Here is a 21,107-nt window from a genome sequence, read left to right as displayed (position 1 = left end):
AAGCGTGTGGTTCATGTTACATTTGGCTATCTTCCGCCATCGATTGCTTTTGTCTGTTCAAATCTACCACCGTAAAGAGAGGTTTTCTGTTGTTCATGGTCTGACGAGAGTATGCTGCAATGTGTTAGCCGACCGGCCCAGTTTGTGAGAGACATCTCGATAGCAGGGAATAGTTGTAACATCAATCAATATTTTAGGTGAGTGCTGTCAGTCTACTATTAATTACATACACCAAAATCAAATATACATTTAATTTGCATTTTGATGTATGTTTAGAGAGCACCTCTGGTTACCTAGCTATGTTGATGTGCGTGTTTAGCTAGCTTGCTAAAACATTATCTAGCTAGCTAGAGCCTGACTAAGCGATTGAGCTAGCTAAGCTAGCTACATTAGCTTGTACTCGCAGCACATGAGTATTTTATCTACCTGTTGAGTACTTCACTCCTAACAGGCCTTAACAGCCAACCATAAACACATTACCAGTAGCAGAGCACCAGTACTAGCTAGCTTTTTTTTACCAACTTTCAATGAACCCAACCGAGATTGAGAATATGAGCCTGCTAGCCTGGCATCGCGAACGTAACCAAGTAGCGTTACCTACTGTAAAACTAATGCCGTATTCGCAGGCTGTATCAGCTGTTCTAGCTAGCTGTACAGCTAACGATTTACTAATAATTGCAACGATGTCACTTATTAAGTGTAGTACTAAGGTAGTGTTTGGTCAACTGGGCAATGCGTTGTACTGTGACAGAACAGGTAGACCTAGCTCTCTGGAAGCTTTAGCCAGGATTAGATAGGTTAAATTAACGTCGTAATCAGTTTGTCTATTTTCTGTCTAAATGCAAACTATCAAACCGATTAGAGTTATGAAACGACATCTCACACTGCAAACTAGCTAGCCTACTTATACTTGTGTTTAGGTCAACAATATACTCTAAATAAACGAACATTGATTTAAGACACTCCTTTATTTATGTCCTGGCTGACATCTGTTGATGTCCCTGAAATATCATTCCTCCTGGCAACAGGAATATGCTGGTCGGTCCTCATGGGAATTTAATTATACTTTTTAACCTATGCAGATCCCTCGCCTTATTGTGTGCAGGTTTGTGTCATCGCTACCCCTCAGAATGACCGACCCGGCCGTGAAGAGGGTGGTGAGTGACATCATCCGCTCCCCAGAGGACAAGCGGTTGTACAGAGGCCTGGAGTTCACCAATGGCCTCAAGGCTGTCCTCATCAGTGACCCCACCACAGATAAATCTTCAGCAGCTCTGGATGTACAAATAGGTAGGCCATGTTACCTATATTTCCAACCTACCTGGATACTCTTGTATTCAACCCTTTGAAACAGTTACTATTTCTATCAACACAAGCTCTATAGAAACTCCTTCTGTACGCCATAGCTTAGTGATGTATTACACCACTTAGTGACATCATTTATATCGTTCTCATGATTGACATATTTGCTTTCCAGGCAGGTTGTTGCATATCATTCTCTTTCTCTGTCTTGCCGTTAATCTCCCACTGTTCCAAACAAACACATTTATTTTCCTAACATATTTAAGCCTCTTTTTTATCATGCTGACATCTTGCATGCCTGCATTACTGCAGTCTGATAACATTTCAATCATTTAGTCTCTTATGGCTACTGTCAAGATTGACAATCAGTTCCCTTTACCTCAAGTATAGCTGTTTTTTTAGAACAAAAACAAAGCTGAAATGTCTATAGAGTGCAGGACTTTCAAAAGGCACATTCTGGAGGAAATGCCACCTGTTGATAGTCTTGTCTTTCGTAGGATCTCTCTCGGACCCTGCGAACATTTCCGGCGTGGCCCACTTCTGTGAACACATGCTGTTTCTGGGGACAGAGAAGTACCCCAAGGAGAATGAGTACAGCCAGTTCCTGAGCGAGCACGCGGGCAGCTCCAATGCCTTCACCAGCGGAGAGCACACCAACTACTACTTTGATGTGTCCCATGAGCACTTGGAGGGGGCACTGGACAGGTGAGGCAAACTGCTTATATATATTAGGGAAGGCTACCGAGAAATGGAAGGCTAATTGATGTATCATGTGACATTTCTTAGTCTAAGGTTGGTCTAGTTATGTCTACAGGCATTAGTGTTAAACAAGGTGTGCCACTGTGTCTCATGGCTGCACTGCATGGCAGTACTCATGAATCATGTGTCCATGTGCTATCAGTTTAGGGAGCCTACAATGGCTTATAACCAAGATTGCTGCTTTACAAAGCAATAGAGAACATACTTTTCCAGTGAGAGGATGTTAGTTGTCTGGCTGTTGTACACTCAAGCCATCACAGAAGAACGACCTACATGTTGACTACTAATTAATATGTGATGCTCAGGTGTTAGTCCCAGAGAGCCATCAGGTCTCCAGTTACCTGTTCCTGGGGTGGCTTGTGTAACAACTAGTGTTGTCTTCCCCCCCCCCTCCACTCCTCATCCCCACCAGCACCACCTGATACCTCTGGGACAGTATGTGATCAGGTTCTCTGGAACTGGTAGCTGCTGGGCTCATGTGTCAATTGCAGTGTCAGACTCAGACCACTGAAAACAGAAAATGTGCGAGGCATCTCTGAACCAAATCATCTCTACAGCGTCCCCCTCGGTGTTGGTTCTTCTGAGATTTGTCAAACCCACCGTTTCATGTGTGTGGTGTTTTTGCAATGCTGTGAATACATTTGGGCGAAGGATGCACTTTGGTTTTACGGATAACACCTGTTCATGCCTCACAGGCTTCCCTAAGTGTTCCTTAGTTGACCGGTAGACCACAGACCACACTGTAGAACTGAAGACCATCTGGACACAATGGGAAGCCACAGTGCTTAGGAATAGTATAAACCAGCCACAAATGCATCTGTAATCTGATTGAAAAATAGGCCTTTTGTAATCTGGACCTACAATCAGGCTTTTATCTTCACAAACATATGTAATCCTTCCTCATTTGCATGGTAGTTACTTTACAGCGTCGATTTGCATCGATGAAATGCTGCCACATAGAGTAGTCATGTTAAGGTGGATGTTATAGAATCCAGGCAATTCTATACTTCTAATGACATGGAAAAGAGCAAAGTCTAATTCAACTGTAAACTTTTACAGCTGACTTATAAACTAAGATGGATGAGTGTACAATACCGTCAACCTTTGTGTTTTTCACTTGGTAGGTTCTCACCAAAACACGAGGATTTCAGACAGGTTCAGGTTTGTGTGCCAGTGTGTTAATTTGCATGCCATGTTCCACGCACCTGTAGGTTTGCCCAGTTCTTCCTCTGCCCGCTGTTTGACGAGAGCTGCAAGGACAGGGAGGTGAACGCCGTGGACTCTGAGCATGAGAAGAACCTGATGAACGATGCCTGGAGGCTGTTCCAGCTGGAAAAGGCCACGGGGAACCCTGACCACCCTTTCAGCAAGTTTGGAACAGGTGAAGACCTCCGACTGCTGTCCTCAATGACGAGGGGCTTTTGAACCAGTGGCTGGTTACAGCCCAGCCTTCCCACCACTGGGTTTTATTTTGTTGCACATGAACAGACGTCAACTTTAACCAAAATATTTATTATGTGGCGCAATCCAAGGGGAAGGAAGACTCAAAATAAGACCACACACGTGAAGGAACACACACACCTATGGCGTTCATAGAATTGAATTGCTGGCTTTTGTTGTGTTGCTCTTGTGTGGTATTTTAAACTCCAACCCCAAAATAGCCAGCTGGTGGCAGCATTGAGTTATGTAAGCGTGACAGGAGTTAAAAATAGAACAGGATCAGAATGGCTCAGGCTTATTCAAGGACCAGACACAAACACGGTCATGACATCCTACACAAGAACTCTCACTTCTTAGAAATAGTGAGGCAAGTGTGTATCTTGTGTACTGTAATACACTGTGTTGGAATTGCACACCACCTTTGTATCTGGCCCTGCTAGTAATTAGTCAGATTATCTTTTTATGAAAATGACATCAGTTTTTTTTTGCATAGTATTGCATCTATCCTATTGTGATTTTATAATAAAAAAAAAAAATGTTTTATTCAATGCATTATTTTAGGTAACAAGTTGACCCTGGAGACGAGACCATCTAAAGACGGGATAGACATTCGCCAGGAGCTCCTGAAATTCCACTCCACGTACTACTCAGCCAACCTCATGGGACTGTGTGTGCTTGGGAGAGGTAGGCTCTGTCATCGGCTCAGCAGTGGGTTTGAGACAACGCGTCGGTCCGGTTCAGAGGGCGAGACGGGACGATCCCAAAAGCCTGTGTTCTACTCCAGTCCTGCTCAGGGCTGGGATCTGCTGCATGACCAGTCCTGGGATCTGCTGCATGACCAGTCCTGGGATCTGCTGCATGACCAGTCCTGGGATCTGCTGCATGACCAGTCCTGCTCAGGGCTGGGATCTGCTGCATGACCAGTCCTGCTCAGGGCTGGGATCTGCTGTTTAAACAGTCCTGTAGCACTATCTCAGCCACCATGACACTCAGCAGTCTAGCTGGTTCCTCCTCTAACCTCAAACTAAGACCATGAGTTCATATTAGAAAGGATAGAAGAGCTCTACTTTTACAAGGCTGATGCTTTTCCTACGCTGGAGTTTAAGTAAATGATTTCTCTTGCTTGTCAAGCCACAGACTCGGTGCAGTCAAATTGGCCTTTAGATATGGCAGGGTGTCGCCGCTGTGTTAATTACCAGTTCAGAAAGGGGCGTTTTGTAACACTGTGTTGAAACCGACTGCACCTGAAGGCCGCCTTTACGATGGCACGACATCATAATTCATGGCCTTTACGTTTCCGTGCTAGAATGTGCCTGGTTGATCCGCGTTAGCAAACAGCAGTGCATACAGACCGACTGTGAATTTTTTTATGTGATTCATTCTTAGTCATCCCTTGTTAATGTATTTTCTTTTAACAAGGGAAACGTAATTAAGGACTGCAGTGTTTCGGTCGGCCCTCATGTTGTGTTGAGTCACGTTTTAAACGTCCTATCTCCTTTGTCCGTGTGTGTGTCCCCCCCCCCCAGAGTCCCTGGATGAGCTGACCTCCATGGTGGTCAAGCTGTTTGGGGAGGTGGAGAACAAGAACGTGCCTGTCCCTGAGTTCCACGAGCACCCCTTCCAGGAGGAACACCTCCGGGTGCGTCCCCTCCATGGAGACACACATTTTGTACACATAACGTATTCGCATTACTTTGAACCGTTCTGCGTTTCCCCCCACAGCAATACTACAAAGTGGTGCCCATAAAGGACATCAGGAATTTGTACGTCACTTTCCCCATCCCTGACCTCCAGAAGTACTACAAGTCCAACCCAGGCCACTACCTCGGACACCTGATTGGTCACGAGGGTCCTGGCAGTCTGCTTTCTGAGCTCAAATCGAAAGGTAGGGAATGCCGATTTACAGACACAGCCCAGGAAATAGTCCTTCAGTTACTGGTATATCCAGACTGAGTTCAGAAGTATTTTTCTATTGTTTGGATCAATGGTTGTAATAGTGTTTTGTCGTTCTCGCCAGGCTGGGTGAACACACTGGTGGGCGGCCAGAAAGAGGGAGCCAGAGGGTTCATGTTCTTCATAATCAACGTGGACCTGACCGAGGAGGGACTGTGTAGGCTGCACTATTCATCTGTGTCAGTCTGTGTGTATGTCTGTGGTTGTTCCTGTCCACTGAGGTGTGTGCTTTGCTCCTTGTAGTGCACGTAGACGACATCATCTTCCACATGTTCCAGTACGTTCAGAAGCTGCGTACCGAAGGTCCCCAGGAGTGGGTGTTCCAGGAGTGCAAGGTCAGGGCCAGTGCCTCCATCCTCTACACCTTGGGTGCTGTGAATGCATGCAGTCTGCTGTTTTCCCTGGAGTGTTACTTGCATGTCATCGTCAAATGATTTTCTCTGCAGGACTTGAACAACGTGGCCTTCAGGTTCAAGGACAAGGAGCGTCCCCGTGGTTACACCTCCAAAGTGGCGGGTTTACTGCACGTAGGTGGCTTCATTCTCCTCCTCCTCCTCCTCCTCCTCCAAAGGCCGTATCCACGGCAACGCACAGTGGCACTCTGTGGCTCGGTTTGGGAGGTGATGTCACCAGTCTGCCTGGGCCGCCAGTCTCTCCTCTTGGCTCCAAGTCACTGTGGAGGAGAACAGGAGATTATACCCTGGTCAAAATTAAACTGGCATTCTTCTCAGGGCAACATGATTACCATGGCAGTAAGCAGGGGCTAAGGATGTCCAGTATCTGCCCTTTAGAGCTCCTTATAAATGCTAGGTTTATACAGTCAAAATACTGCTGAGCCAGACTGGAAAATACTATGTTTATTCCCAATTCACATGTCATTGTTGGACTGTCAATCATCAGTACTTGACAACTATTGTATTACTATATGTTTCAGTATTCTGAATCCCTCGTGTGTGTTTGTGTGTGTGTGTGACCTGACGTTGTCTCATGTGTGCTGCAGTACTATCCCCTGGAGGAGATCCTGGCTGCAGAGTACCTGCTGGAGGACTTCAGACCAGACCTCATTCAGATGGTGCTGGACAAGCTGAGGCCAGAGCAAGTCAGGTTGGTCCACACGGAGCAGTCTCCCGGCTTGGCCCGGGCCACACGCTCCCCTCTCCTGGACACCCCAAACCCCCACAGCTGGCCCCCTCTACCACAGAGGCTACTCTTATCTCCAGGGCTTCACTTTCAAAAAACGAAGCCGCTTTGAAAGCAAGTTCAGTTTTATATTCATGAGAAACTGAATCGGCAGAGAAAGACCTGTCCAGATGGCCTTCATCGTGCGAGGGATTGATGTTTGAGTCCAGGAAGAACTTCTCTCACAACGTTACTTTTTTTTGTCAGGGGTCTCCTTATGGAGATAAAAGATCCAACTTTTCAGTCGGAACCTTTGATAAAACTGGTGTCTGTATGGGATGTTTTGAAATGAGCCGCTTTTCAATTTACCCTTGAAAGTGAACGCAAGGCAACTTTACAGATTCAATTTCCTCCCAGGCTTCAAAAGGCTGTTTGTTAGTCCAAAGATAGGTATGTTGGGCCCCTGGGGGGGCCCCCTATACTGTTAGACGTTGGTGGATTGTGCTTTGGTAATGGGATTTCACATCAGTTCATGCTCCACAGTTTGGTTCTCTTTGTGTGTCTGGGTGTACCTGCTGCTTCAGTCCCTGCACGGGAAAAACGTCAGTAAGGCATTTAACTGTATTCAGTCAACGGTTTACTATGTCACTATGTGTTGACGTAGGGAAAATGTTTGACAGGATCTGAAAGAAGACGCATACCAGAGATAGTAGACCTTCAGTACGTGAAAACATACCCTTGTATTTTTCAGTTGACAACAGCTTCTGCTATTGCCTATCAGCATCAAGGGCTACCTCCCCTCCTTTCTAAACTTGGCATCCTAATTGTTGTAGGTATAAATAAATTCCTCGCTTCCAGTCAATGACGTGACCTAAATGTCCAATGGTCAAAGCTGGGTTGTACTTTCAAAGGAGTTTGAATCTTCCAGGGCTGAGTGGAGATGACCTATATTAGTTATATGGACCAAAAGTCTGTTTCCCCACGGACCCCACACCCTGTCACTGACCACAGAAGCACCACCACGCTCAGCTACTAGGCCGAAGATTGACGCAGGAGTGTGAAGATGACTCATTCTGAATGAGGCCATATCGATCGCACAGCCAAGGTGCACGACTTCCAAACATAGCTCATCGATTGGAGAGTTGCTCATCGATTGGAGAGTTACAATGCATGGATTCATCTCCCCTCCCCTCCGGCAACCTACAAATAGACCGCTCATATGAAGGATGCTGGAAAGCAACCCGATCTTTGCTAAGTACAGGGTGGTGTGTTGTAGTGGTAACAGAACCAGAGACGGGAGGGTTAGTTCTGGCCCGGCTTGGAGAAAGGGAAGGTTTTGTAGAGGTTTAGTAATCGGACCCATCTGTCCTCCTCTCTCCAGGGTGGCCGTGGTGTCCAAGTCGTTTGAGGGACAGACCGACAGGACCGAGGAGTGGTACGGGACTCAGTACAAACAAGAGGCCATCTCTGATGAGGTCATCAAGGTGAGAGGCTCACTCAAGGTCAATGCTGCTAACACGCACACAAATGCTCAAGAGTTCTCTGCTAGAGAATACGTGTTTGATGCAGTGAGTTCTTCAGAGTCTTTGCGGAGGTCTGAGTTTGTCCCCCTGCAGCCGAGTGGCTGGCACGCACCCCATAACGTTTTGCGTGTTGCAGAAATGGGCGAATGCAGACTTCAACGGTCAGTTCAAGCTGCCCGTGAAGAATGAGTTCATCCCCACTAGCTTTGAGATCTACCCCCTGGAGAAGGACTCTCCATCCGCCCCCACCCTCATCAAGGTAAACCTCTCCCTCCGTCTGTCTCTCTCTGTCTGCCCTGCGGCCCTCCCGGGGCCTCTCTCTCACTCCCACTCTCACTCTCACAGCCCTGCAATATCAAAGCGCCCCTCCTCATCTCTCCCTGCCACGGCAACAGACGTTCATGAATGCCGAAGTACACATAAAGAGCTCCGAACACGCCACCAGATTGTAAAATGCTCATAGTTTGGTCAGGATTGACACGTAACAGATTGAGGTGCCCTGATCATGAGGTGAGCTGTAACCATGGCTGACAGGGCAGATCTTCCTGAGGAGCTGCCGTGGGGGTTGGCGGGCAGGGTTTCACTTCATTATACACACACCCTGCAGTGTACAGAGGGAGGGGAGGCTAGTGGGATGGGCCTCATTTCAAAGTGAGTATATGCGCAGCAAACTTGTTCCTCGTCCGCCCTTGACTCTTGCTGATGAAACTTGCTGCTTTTGTCTTCCAGGACACGGCTATGAGCAAGGTGTGGTTCAAGCAGGATGACAAGTTCTTCCTCCCGAAGGCGTGCCTGAACTTTGAGTTCTTCAGGTTGGTGACCAAACCAGAGCCCTGGTTCAATGTAAACGTTTGAGGTTCATGCTACCATGTGACGGTGTTCAGTAAAAATGAGGATGTTTTAATGATTTGTTTTTGTTTTTTTGGGGCTCTCTTGCAAATGATGTCTCAACTGAATTACCTCACTTTAGCTGCTAATCCTTTTTGCACGATATATAGGCTTCAGTGCTTCTGCTCGCTTCTGTTCCAAGGACAAACTGTGGAGCTGCCTCAGTCGATGTAATGTGTGATTCATCACTGCCATTGTTTCTACAGCCCGTTTGCGTATGTGGACCCCTTGCATTGTAACATGGCGTACTTGTACCTGGAGCTTCTCAAGGACTCCCTGAACGAGTATGCATATGCAGCCGAGCTAGCCGGCTTGAACTATGACCTCCAAAATACCATCTATGGGATGTATGTAAGTATTCAGAATCCTCCTCCCGATTCCCATCAATTTCACACGGCGACCTCTGACCCCCCCACCCCTACCCCACCAGCCAGACATCCAACCTCATGCATTCTCAACCTGGGCTTCCGTGTCCACCCCTCCACCCTGGCAGGATGCGTTCTCCTCTTCATCCCTCCTTCCTCTCTCGCTCCCTCCTCCCTTTCCATCTGGCCTCGTTACCGCCTGCACACTCTGAGGCTCAGAGACGTCTCCCCTTCCTCCACATCTGGAATGGTGCTCGACGCCACAATTGCTGTCTCTTCTGAGGTAGAGGAACAATGTCCCCCCCCCCATCAAACACAAGTGGACACCTCAGAGCTCTTTTAAAGGGCATGTAGTGTTCTATAGCGAAGGTGCTCGCTGTAGCGTCAGCGGCAAAAATTGGCCAACCCCGTCTGAAAAAGCTGGCTGCAAGGCTGCATATCCATACTCTCAGTCTTCCTGCTCTGTTTTGCCCCCCCCTCTCCAAACCACACATCTTTTTGTTCAAAAAAACCATACCTTTTTTTTTGTTTCCCTTCTTTCCCCGCCCGTCAGTCGCTACCTATACGCAGACCCCCTGCACTGCAACATGACGTACCTGTTTCTCAGGTTGTTGAAGGATGATTTAAAAGAGTATACATATGCAGCCCGTCTGGCAGGGCTGACCTATGGCATAGCCTCAGGGATGAATGCCATCCTCGTAAGTACAGCCTTCACCCCCCCCCCCCCCCCCCCGTCCCTCTCTTCTAACTGTGCAGAGTGCAGGGGGGCACCAGGGAGGGCCCAGCTTGAGGCTTTGAGAATGCGCAGGACTGGCTTGTCTTCCCCTCCTCCCCCTCTTCCTTACGCTGTGTGTGTTGGTCTCTGTCTGTCTCTGAGGAAATATGCAGCGTTGTCTTCCCCCTGTCTTGTCAGTCAGTGGATGGGCGTCTGTGTGGGTTTTGCAGTGGTGTTCGTTGGCAGTCCTTCAAGGCAGGCAGTTCAAACGTTTTTCCCGGCTCGGTCTAGGCAGAGTTTCTCCCTAAACCAGCACAATTGTTTATTATGAATTGTGTTTCTGTTCACCCGTTAGTTTACGTGAAATGCAATCCTTATCTTGAGGATATCTCATCTAATGCCATGCTCTCAGCCTGAGCCAGCCTTTAAGGACCTGCCGTGCCGACAGATTCACTCAGAACACTTCCCCGTCTAACACAAACAGAAATTGTTGAGAGGACGAGACGAAGGAAAAACTTTAGATGACATGTTCCTGCTTTTTTGTTTTTTTGATTTATTACCAATCCTCTTTGGCAGGCATTTTTAATCTCCCATTGTTTCAATGTCAGCCAGACTGGGGAACAGTGTCTTCTTCTGTAGTCATCAGGAACCAAGCCAGTATCTGCTGATCCTCCTGACATATTTATGATTGCATTCTGCTGAGTTGTTTTTCCAAGAGAAAGTTTCAGGTTGAACTACATTGTGTAAAGATTGAAACGTTTGCCAACTTTTTAGTTTGGTGAACCGTATTTTTCACATTTTAAGGTGCTCGTGTTCCCAATTTCACCTTTCTGTCTAAACTATGGTTTTGTGGTGGTGATACCTACTAACCTGCTTCTACACCTCATGCACCTAACCTGTCTTTCATACACTTACTCCAGCCGGAATGGGATTTTCCATGTCGATATGTCTGTCCCTACATAATTTAAAAACTGATATTGCTCTATACAACCGGTTTATGTGGCTTCGATACACAGGCACTTAGTGTAGGCCGACATGTTCTTGCAGGAAGACTAATTGACTTGTCAGCATTTGCGTGGATGGCTGGCGCTCATCAAGGGTAATGATGCTGAAGGAGGTTCGAGTAAACTCGTGTCAGAGACGGAGGGGGGATAGCATGATTTTGTGAGAGGGAGGGTAAAGTGGTTCATGGTTCTGCTGAGTCATGAAAAGCCAAAAGGTTTGGATGACGTTGCAAAGCCCTGCTCTGAATATCCTTGAGCGTGCTTGCGTATTACTTTTATTTGCATCAATAAACACATTATTCGCTGCAGACCGTGTCTTTTAAGGAAAGTTTTCCTCAGAAAAGATATCCTTTATTTTTTTATATAGGTTTAGCAAAGGAAGTTATTGAGCCATTCAACCTGTAACCTTATCCTCTAGCAGGCAGAGGTTGACAACCTGGGTTAGATTCTCATCCCATTAGCAATTAAGTATAGGTGATAAAGATGTTGGTCCAGATGGCCCATCCAGCTGAGCGTGTAAGAGTCTGTTCCCCAGTTGAGCGTTCTCTGAGCTGGGTAGACCCGCTCCGTGTGGACCCGCCCGGTGCTCCAGAGCTGCTGTGTGGCTGGCAGGGGCTGACGCCTGGCTGGGTGGACGGATGCTTCCCCAGGAGGAAGCACGGCAGCCTGGGAGGGTAGAGAGCTATTAGCGCTGTCCCAGTTCCCCCCCCTCCTCCCCGTCGAGGGCAGCTCTAGAACACACACACACACACACATGTTCTCGCGGTCACACACTCACACGCATCCCACCAGCAGCCTGTTCACGACTCCCTGCATGTCCGTCCATTGTACTCATTCTCTCTTCCTCCCTCTCTCTCTCTCTCTCTCTCTCTCTCTAACCCCCCGGTTGTCCCAGCTCTCTGTGAAGGGCTACAACGACAAGCAGGACATCCTGCTGCAGAAGATCATCGAGAAGATGGCTACGTTTGAGATCGACGAGAAGCGCTTTGACATCATCAAGGAGGCTGTAAGCACGACAAGAGGGCCGATGAAATCCTGTGATTCATGTCACTGTTGAACTTGGGCCCTGATTGGTTGGTCTGTCCCATTCCCTTCTCCCTCAGTACATGAGGTCTCTGAACAACTTCAGGGCGGAGCAGCCCCACCAGCACGCCATGTACTACCTCCGCTTGCTGATGACCGAGGTGGCCTGGACCAAAGACGAGCTCAAGGAGGCTCTGGATGGTGAGCACCAGTCACCCATTTTGTCTCTGTCTCTCTCAATTTCCATTTCTTTCCGTTTCCATCTCGGCCCCTTTCTTTTTATCCAGACAGATCTGCATCATTCTGTCTCAACCTCTCTTTCTTCCCTGTCCACCATCCTCCCTCCCTCCCTGCCCCCCTCCTCATATGAATGCCGAGCCAGTCAGCCCTTCCTCCACTGCAGTCTGCTCTCTGCAGTGTCGTTCTCCTCCCTGAACGCACAACTGGCCAGTCGCCTCTCTGCCCCGCCCCTCTGCCCCGCCTCTCCATGTGCACACCAGGCTCAATTAGCCGAGAGGTCAAGGTTTGCTCTCTCACCGAGGGTCCAGTACAGCTCGACAGCAGTCCCTCCTAATTGTTACCCACTTATGACTCTGTGCCACCAGTCCTTGGGGCTCCCAGCGCCCTTTGCCTGACCTTTTTCGATTCCTCCAGCCCTCCTGTCCTCTGTCCCTGGTTTAACTAGCAGGTGTTTGTGTGTGTGTCTCCTGTGTCCACTCCTCCTCTGCCCCCTCCATCCGTGGCCGCTCCTTCACATTTCTCCTCCTGGAATCTGGGTCAGACGCTCTGTGAATTCAGATTGACCGACTTGCGCCTGAAGGATGTGTGTGTGTGTGCGCGCCCGTGTGATTACATTTGAAGTGTGTGTGTGTGTGAAGGTGATTTGTGTAGTCATTGTTTCTCTGCCCGTGACAGATTATTCTGTGGCATCGCCCACACGGGTGCAGTGCCTTTTAATCGTGTCCGGCCCTGATTGCAGGTTGGGAGAAGCTCCGTGATTGATTGCTCTTGTCTGGTTCTGTATTCCAGATGTCACTCTCGCCCGCCTCAAGGCCTTCATTCCTCAGCTATTGTCACGGCTACACATTGAAACCCTTCTCCATGGCAACATCACCAAGGAGGTTTGTTTTGAAGTTGTAGGATTTCAGTGAGCAGACAATGTTGTACTTTATCAGCTCCTCACAGGCCTCTGTCCGACACGGAGCCCGTATCGTAGGGTGTGGGTGTGGTCGTGTCCCCCCCCCCCCCCCCCCCCCCTGCGCTCACAGCACGCCAGCCAGTCATTTTTTTTCAGAAACCATCGACGGCTTAACAGGTTGTGTGCTGTCGCCCAAAGCCTCCCGCTTCCTCCAATTCCCTTATCGGTTCTCTGGCCAGCTTATCACTGACAACCCCTGATAAGTCCTTCAGATCTAGTGACACTCTCTAAAAGGTCCGAGCTGCCGACCAGCCAGCCAGGCCCTGCTAATGACGACTGTCCCAGTCGGCAGGGGTGAGGATTGGATGCAGCATCGGGGGGGTAGTGGGCCTCATTACCATAGAGACCCACCAGAGCGGCTCTGGTTACCAGGCATGCAGAACCATGCAAATATCCAGTCACTATAAAGTTGCATGATTGACTCGAGTCGTGGTTATCCGACATGGTTAACACCAGGCTGTTCAAGAGGTCCTCTGGAAACTTCCTGGATGAATTAAATGGATAGAAGGGGAAATGCTTTGTAACTTTTGAAAACTGATGATGAAGCTGTCCTCTCTCTGTCCTCCCTGTAGTCTGCTCTAGGTATGATGCAGATGGTCGAGGACAAGCTCATCGAGCACGCCCACACCAAGCCCCTCCTACCCAGCCAGCTGATTCGCTACCGAGAGGTGCAGGTTCCAGATGGTAGGTCAAGTGCTCTTATTTACCCAACCGCCCTCCCTACCACAAGCCTGTCATGACCGCCCCATGGTGACCCCAATGAAGAGGCCTTACCCAACAGTGGGACTTATCGTCACACCTTTGAACCCTTATGTTTGACACACCAGTTTACAGGTAATAACGGTCTGATAGGATGCTTATTAACAATATGTTAACACTTACTCACCTACCCATGTCCTTATTACCTGTTAACTCATGTTATTACAAGTACCAGGATCTAAAGTGTCACCTGACCTACATAACCGTGATCTGCTGTTGTGCAACACCCTCGGTGTCTAGTGTGCCGCGTGCACCTAGGGGAAAGAGGTCATTAGCAAGCAACTTGTCAGTTGGAAACACAGACACTTTCTCTCATTCATATTCATACACACGTTATGCACCTGTGCTGCCCTGCTGATTACAGTAGGAGACTTGATATGTGTGCCAGGAAAAGCAGAACAGTCTGGGTCACCTGGACATCCTGAGACCCACTGAAAGGTTCCAGCCCATGTCCAACCAGCCATGCAGTCAGTCAGACACTCATTAAACCAGTCAGTGAGTTAGCTTCCCATCAAACCAGTCGTGCCATCAGTCACTCATCCAGGCACTGTGTCCACCACTCGTCCAACCAGCCGAGCAATCAGTCTGCCACTCGTCCAACCAGCCGAGCAATCAGTCTGCCACTCGTCCAACCAGCCGAGCAATCAGTCTGCCACTCGTCCAACCAGCCGAGCAATCAGTCTGCCACTCGTCCAACCAGCCGAGCAGGGAACAGAAGCAAGTGAGAAGGACAACCTGACCCTCAGACTAATTAGCCAAATGACACAGCAGAGTTGGTTCTGAACAGAAGGTCCGCATGAGACGTTGTACTGCCCACGCTCATGTCTTCCAGTTTCTGCTTTGTCTTTTTTTTGACCTTCCTAAGGAGAATCCTCACTAGTTTTAGAAAATGCAAACCATCTCGGTGGTTGGTCTCCTCCGCCCGCTCCCCGCTGGGACGCCCCCTCCCTACTGGGACGCCCCCTCCCTACTGGGACGCCCCCTCCACGCTGGGACGCCCCCTCCCTACTGGGACGCCCCCTCCCTACTGGGACGCCCCCTCCCTACTGGGACGCCCCCTCTCAGGCACCACTTCCCCTCAGATGAGGAAGGAAGAGGGGCTGAGATGCCTCCACTCACAGGCACTCGGCGAGTGGAAGCTGGCTGGCTTAAGAACCGCGCTGTCTGGAGAGTGTCACCACCGTCCTCGGTCTGAACTCTGAGCTAGTCTGCCTCCGGGCCCTGCAGCGCGTGTTCAGAAGTCGTCTAAATTCGGGAGCCAAGTCTGATGTAGTGTTATGCCGGCTGTCTTGGAGAGCACAGTTTGTTCAAGAATGTTTTGATATCTAAGGTACTTCAGTCCATTTCCACTGCCTGTTAGACGGAGGGCGTCATGAGTGTGCAGAGTTTAGGACTTTAGTCCCACAACAGCTTCAGTGATGTGGATCAATCAAATGGTCTGTCAAATAGTCAATTCATCTGTCTTTGTCTCTCTGTCTCCGTCTCTCTCTTCCAGGTGGTTGGTATGTGTACCAGCAGAGGAACGAGGTGCACAACAACTGTGGCATTGAGATCTACTACCAGACAGACATGCAGAGCACCCATGACAACATGCTGCTGGAGCTGTACTGTCAGATCATCAACGAGCCCTGCTTCAACACACTGCGCACCAAGGAGCAGCTTGGTGAGACCACACACACACACACACACTCCTGATCTTGGATATTTACAGACGCTAATGTTTTTAGAGTCTGGTCCTGATCCTCTCGTCACCTCTGACGTGTACCCTCCCCACCCCCCAGGCTACATAGTGTTCAGTGGGCCGCGCCGGGCCAACGGGGTCCAGGGACTGCGCTTCATCATCCAGTCGGAGAAGGCCCCCCACTACCTGGAGAGCCGCGTGGAGGCCTTCCTGTGCACCATGGAGAAGTCTGTGGAGGACATGAGCGACGAGGCCTTCCAGAAGCACATCCAGGCGCTGGCCCTCCGCCGCCTGGACAAGCCCAAGAAGCTGGCCGCCGAGTGCGCCAAGTACTGGGGAGAGATCATCTCGCAGCAGTACAACTTTGACAGAGGTGAGGGGCTTTGTAAACACACACACGCACACCCTGGCTGGTGACCTAAGCACCCAGTTGAAGCTTCTCAGGCGTCTGCTTCGTAGTTATTGCGAGGACTGGGGTCCCTGTTGGGTTTCTCTGAGATTTGAATTCTGCAGGATTATCAGTCTTGGAGAATCCTTGGGGGAAGATAATCAGTTTTTTTTGGGTGGAGGAGCTGCACAAATTTGCATTGATTAGGCCCCAGAATAATCTTTGCCCAGAGTCTCTCTCTCTCTGGAGTGCTATTATAGATTGTAAATGGGCTGATTTGCTGGTAATCTGCCTAAAGGCCTGTACGACAGGGAGCAGACATTATGCAGAAGGGAAGGGGGGGAGGGGGATTGGTAACGCACCGTCAGGGAGGATGAGGAGACTCCACCAAGGACATGGAGCTGTGGAGCAGCAGGCAGGAGGACCAGCCAGGAGGAGCAGCCAGGCCCCGGCACAGCAAGGATCATGGGGCTTCTCCCAGGCTACAGCGAGGGTCTCAGTTACATCAGGGAATTTCCTTCAGGAGTTAGGAAAATGTCAGATTTTTTATTATTATCAGTCATCTACTTGGCCTATTGTCTGTCCAAATCCTGCTTTTCTTTCTAGTGGCGATGTTTGAAGCTACCCATGGTTCATCCTGAAATGTTATGTGTTGCATTTCAGACAACATTGAAGTGGCCTATTTGAAGACACTGACTAAAGAGAACATTATTCAGTTCTACAGGGTGAGTAGAACTGTACTGTCACCATGGAGAAACTCACTTCCTGCCCTCTATTGAAACTGTACAATGTCACTCACGCTGTCTCCTCCACTCACTCACACACACTGTCACACACGCACACGAGCTCCGGGGTGGAGCGTGTGTGTCCGCGTTTCCTCCCCGACACAAACCCATGACACCCTGTGTCTTCTCTACGTCCGTCTCCTCCCCTCCTCCTTGGCCTGCTTCTATTCTTAGCCGTGGAGGTGACTGTGACACAGGCCACGCTCTGAGCATATCAGCCCCAGTAATGACAGGTTGCAGCACAGGCTGCTTCCAGGGGATAAGGGAGGAGGGGTCGGGTAGAGGACAGAGAGAGAAAGGCATCCTACTATCTCCCCCCCAACAGCAGCCTCCCAGGCTCTGTGCTGAACCATGCGCAGCAGCTTCCTAATAGTGCAGCCATTAGCTCTCACTCTGGCATCTTCTCTCTCTCTGTCCCCTTCACCCACTTCAGGACTTAACAGGCTGGATGTTCTTTTAGTGTGGTTACAGAGGAGGGAACGTCTCCCATGTCTCTCCACCTCGCACTTGAAACCAAATGTCCTGTCTTCTTCTGACCTCGTGCTCCTTCCCCTCCTCGCAGGATCTGTTGGCCATCGAGGCTCCAAAGAGGCACAAGATGTCTGTCCACGTCCTCTCCAGGGAGATGGACTCCTGTGAGTATGGAGTTGGGAGGCAGCAATGGGCAGGAGTTGAGGGTGTGTGTGGAGTGCGGACGCATCTCAGTTTGTGGGCATGTTCATGTGTATGTGTTTGCCTTTCCTGCAGGCCCCGTGGTTGGAGAGTTCCCTGCCCAAAATGATGTCAACCTGGCCCCTGCCCCCTCCCTGCCCCAGGTAACGGAGGTGTGGAGCGGGACGTGCTCATGATCAGCCGTCACATGTCCTGTCTGTGTCCAACGCTGACCAACACCACTGTTCTAATCCCCTGTCTCTGTCCCTCAGCCCGAGCTGGTGGAGAACATGACAGAGTTCAAGAGGAGCCTGCCCCTCTTCCCCTTGGCCAAGCCTCACATCAACTTCATGGCTGCCAAACTGTGAGAGCAGCAGGCCGGCCCCAGAGCAGCATGGGAGCCCTGGGGGGGGGGGGGGGGGGACACACACGTCTGAGCGAGCCGGAATGTGTGTTTCTCCACGTGTGTGTGTGTATGTTAATTTGTGTGTTAGTGAGTGAGCGTGGCAGGCTAGAGCCACTAGGAGATTCTGCTGGTGAAGGTGTGTCATTCACCAGTCTTGGAGTTGTGGTTTTCCTAGCTTGGATTACATAGGTCACACACGCACACACGCACACATACGGGCTCACCTCATATCTTAGCCTCAAGACGCAAACCATTCTTCTCACCGCTGTGTAGTCTGTTGTAGTGGAATAGTACTGACTTGAAGAACCACAACATCACAGGCCAGAACCCTGGGAAACCAGTATTTCTAGAATGATTCACCATGCCACAGAAGACATGTTTTTTTATTTGACCTAGCCACAGTGACATGCTGCTTTGAGAATGAATTTTTGATTGTTATTGCAAGATGAGGTGAAGCCGTTTAAGCATAGGATAATAGCTCTGTAATGGTTCCTTCTGTCATTCAAAATATGTTGAACTGAAACCATTTTTTCACTTTGTACTCATGCAACATGTCAAGATACCACAACCTCCCTTGGGGGTTTCACATTGGCACTTTCGAGTTAACTCCCTGGGCTACAGATGTTCCAATATTTTAGGCTCATTTATGTATCATCAAAATAGAATATCTGCCTTGTGAAAATTTGTTTTAATCAGTGTTCAAGTTTTTGTTCTGTTTTTAAACTGGTAAAATGTTGGGGCCCTCTGAGGAGCTGTTTTAAACTGCTTATTTGGTGGATAAAACAAACATTCATAATAATTATTTTTAATTGTGTGCATTCTACAGGCTTGTGTATTTTACAGACGTCATCTCAGGGTACCTCAGCATTTTGATTATTTTTTTTGAGACTGAAGAAAAATAAAATTTCCCATTTGTCATTTACAGACGTTACATTTTCTCTTAGTCATAAATGAGCTGTGTTCTTGAGGCAACGATCTTGAGTGCTCTAATCTGAATGAAGATTTAGGTTCTGAAGGCCTCTTGCTGCCTCAAGTTGACTTTGCCTGTGCCTTTCACTGGAGATATGTGGTTGCTGGTTGTAACTACTCAAGGTCTTTATTAAACAGGGCATTGAGCTTAACACAGGAGGTTGACTGGCAAACTAGCTGCTCTGTCTCTGTGGATAAGATGGGAGCAGGATTGAGTTTTACCATTGCACTCTCTTAAAGACGCAGTACCTTAGTGGAGCCTCGCCTTTACCCCAAAATGTTTTTATACCTTTAAAAAAAAAAGGGACTTTAGGTGACTCAGCTGTTTGTGTTATGAAAACACTTCTCACTAAGCAATAAACTTTTTTGAAACAAACCTGAAGATCTAAATCTCAAAGCAAGTTAGGACAACACTGTGTATTGTGATGGCTGGTTGAATTTCAACCACAGCATCTACGCTGCGATCTCAGATCCTCCCTTTGCTTCAGCCTAGTGTGTTGGTGCCACAGCTGTCTCTAGGTGGCAACTAATGCATGGATTCGGTCGTACCAGCGCTGTCTGTATTCCACAGCCTGGTCACTCAGGTGTCTAACAAACCACGCCAAGTCAAACCACCACGGGTGCCAAGGACAGACACTGGCTATGGCACAGCCAAGATCAGCTCCATGCAATTCCCAGTACTCAGGCCTACATCCATTAACACTGGTGCTGTCATGTAGGGAAGCAAAATATTCATTATATGAGGTTTGTTGAGAATTTGGTCATTACCTTTTGGAATACGCTGTCTTCAAAGCAGAACTAAGAGTTTTTACTTTTTCAGCATTTTACCATGTTTAACTACTATGGCATTTGGTAGTAGAAACTCATTCTAATTTAGTCCCTTTATGTGTTGATCCATTGTAATCCTCCTGGCACTGTTCCCTTTAATTCTGCTGATTTAGGATCAGTGATAAGCAGTCTGCCCTGCCCTGGTAGAGATGTCATACTGACCTGAGGGCAGTATACCTTGGGTTTAGGAAGGAAATGGGTTTACAACCAGTAGTGCTCCATCATTGCTTGGTAATGCTTTTAGTCAGGAAAGGCTTGTTAATGACATATCAGGAAGGTGAGCCAGTGTCTTGTCTTTCTACAAAGATGGAATAACTAGATGTGGGTGGAAGTTTTGTGTTTTTTCTTTTTTACTTTTCATTGGGAACTGACATATTGAGTTTGGGTGGGTTTGCTGCACATGTATCCCAGTATATAGATGGTTATTTTGTCATGTGTGTCTATGATTAATAAATGACTATGGATGAGCTATGAACATAAATATCCATCATCATTGACTCGTTCATTCAAGAAAGTAATTTACCTTAAAGGACACACATTGAGGTTGAATGGGTAAAACCCATCACATGAGATCTAGCAATAGCAATATTTTGAAACCTTGGACTATATTTGTGCAACACAGTACACCCACATTAAGATTTGAAAAAATACATTTATTGACAATCGACCATGAAACTGTAAATTCCCAAGCAATGTCTGTACAACACATTTATACAACTTCAATGTCATTCTTTTGGCATACTTGACTTTCTTTCATGGGTTTGTGTAGTTGAGAAGCCAAGCTGATCCTATTTGCAGACCTTTGGACTAGTTCATCTGTCTACCAGGCACAGCTTAGAGATGTGCACAATAGATATTCAAGTGGTTTGTTGGTTTATGGCAAGCCTTTCAAATTCAGGAATAACTATAAAGAGGCAGTACTACAGTATATCACTGAACATGTGAGTTGTTAAAGTGAATGTCAGTTAAGGTGAGATGAATGACGCACAAACGTTAGTGTTCACCAGGTGACATCTCATACAGAGTCCTTAAACCAAAATGTCATCATCTGGACAACATATCCTCTACTAAAGTCTTTATATCTTGAATAAAAAGGCAACGCCTCATGAGTGGACTAGGTTTTCAAAGGAGTCGTAACACCCAAGACCTTCACAATCTATGAAGGGTTATGGAGCTGATGTCAGTGCTACCAAGCTTTCTGTTTTCTTTCCTCAGAAGCATGTCTTCCACCACCAAGTACCAATGCAGACCTCCATGCAGCCTCTCAGAGCTCCTGATTAGACTGACAGACACACTTGACACAGCCATAAGGGTGATTTATAGGACAAAAGCCAGTGAGCCGTCTGTAATA

The 21,107-nt window shown here is 48.2% G+C and overlaps 1 protein-coding gene across 3 annotated transcripts; it reads left to right on the top strand.

The window, feature by feature from the left end:
• The first annotated feature begins 74 nt into the window (after positions 1-74).
• On the top strand, positions 75-20,237 carry ide (insulin-degrading enzyme). Of its 3 annotated transcripts, none has more exons than XM_047029049.1 (25): positions 75-197; positions 1,106-1,290; positions 1,800-2,007; positions 3,273-3,442; positions 4,063-4,185; positions 5,028-5,140; positions 5,224-5,386; positions 5,519-5,611; positions 5,698-5,789; positions 5,901-5,981; positions 6,455-6,558; positions 7,955-8,057; positions 8,233-8,355; positions 8,826-8,908; positions 9,903-10,047; positions 11,964-12,074; positions 12,172-12,292; positions 13,121-13,212; positions 13,862-13,973; positions 15,544-15,711; positions 15,830-16,102; positions 16,781-16,842; positions 17,465-17,537; positions 17,650-17,717; positions 17,826-20,237. In XM_047029049.1, exons 1-25 carry the CDS (start codon positions 112-114, stop codon positions 17,919-17,921), a joined length of 3,048 nt encoding a protein of 1,015 aa, XP_046885005.1. In that variant the 5' UTR covers positions 75-111; the 3' UTR covers positions 17,922-20,237. The 3 variants fall into 3 exon arrangements, with proteins under 3 accessions (XP_046885005.1, XP_046885004.1, XP_046885006.1); XM_047029048.1 differs by lacking the exon at positions 9,903-10,047 and adding an exon at positions 9,191-9,335 and having other exon boundaries at positions 77-197; XM_047029050.1 differs by lacking the exon at positions 9,903-10,047 and adding an exon at positions 9,191-9,335 and having other exon boundaries at positions 110-197; positions 1,083-1,290.
• Positions 20,238-21,107: the final 870 nt, after the last annotated feature.

This window comes from Hypomesus transpacificus, chromosome 11 (assembly GCF_021917145.1).
Source record: "Hypomesus transpacificus isolate Combined female chromosome 11, fHypTra1, whole genome shotgun sequence".
Classification (NCBI taxonomy): Eukaryota; Metazoa; Chordata; class Actinopteri; order Osmeriformes; family Osmeridae; genus Hypomesus; species Hypomesus transpacificus.
Note: the sequence above shows the minus strand (reverse complement) of the source record. Positions and strands in the feature narration are given on the sequence as shown.

Coding starts and splice junctions, on each gene's coding strand:
- ide (XM_047029049.1), top strand. CDS start 112: ATGCTGCAATGTGTTAGCCGACCGGCCCAGTTTGTGAGAGACATCTCG. Junction 16,103..16,780: donor GCAGTACAACTTTGACAGAG/GTGAGGGGCTTT, acceptor GTTGCATTTCAG/ACAACATTGAAGTGGCCTAT. Junction 17,718..17,825: donor CTGCCCCCTCCCTGCCCCAG/GTAACGGAGGTG, acceptor TCTGTCCCTCAG/CCCGAGCTGGTGGAGAACAT.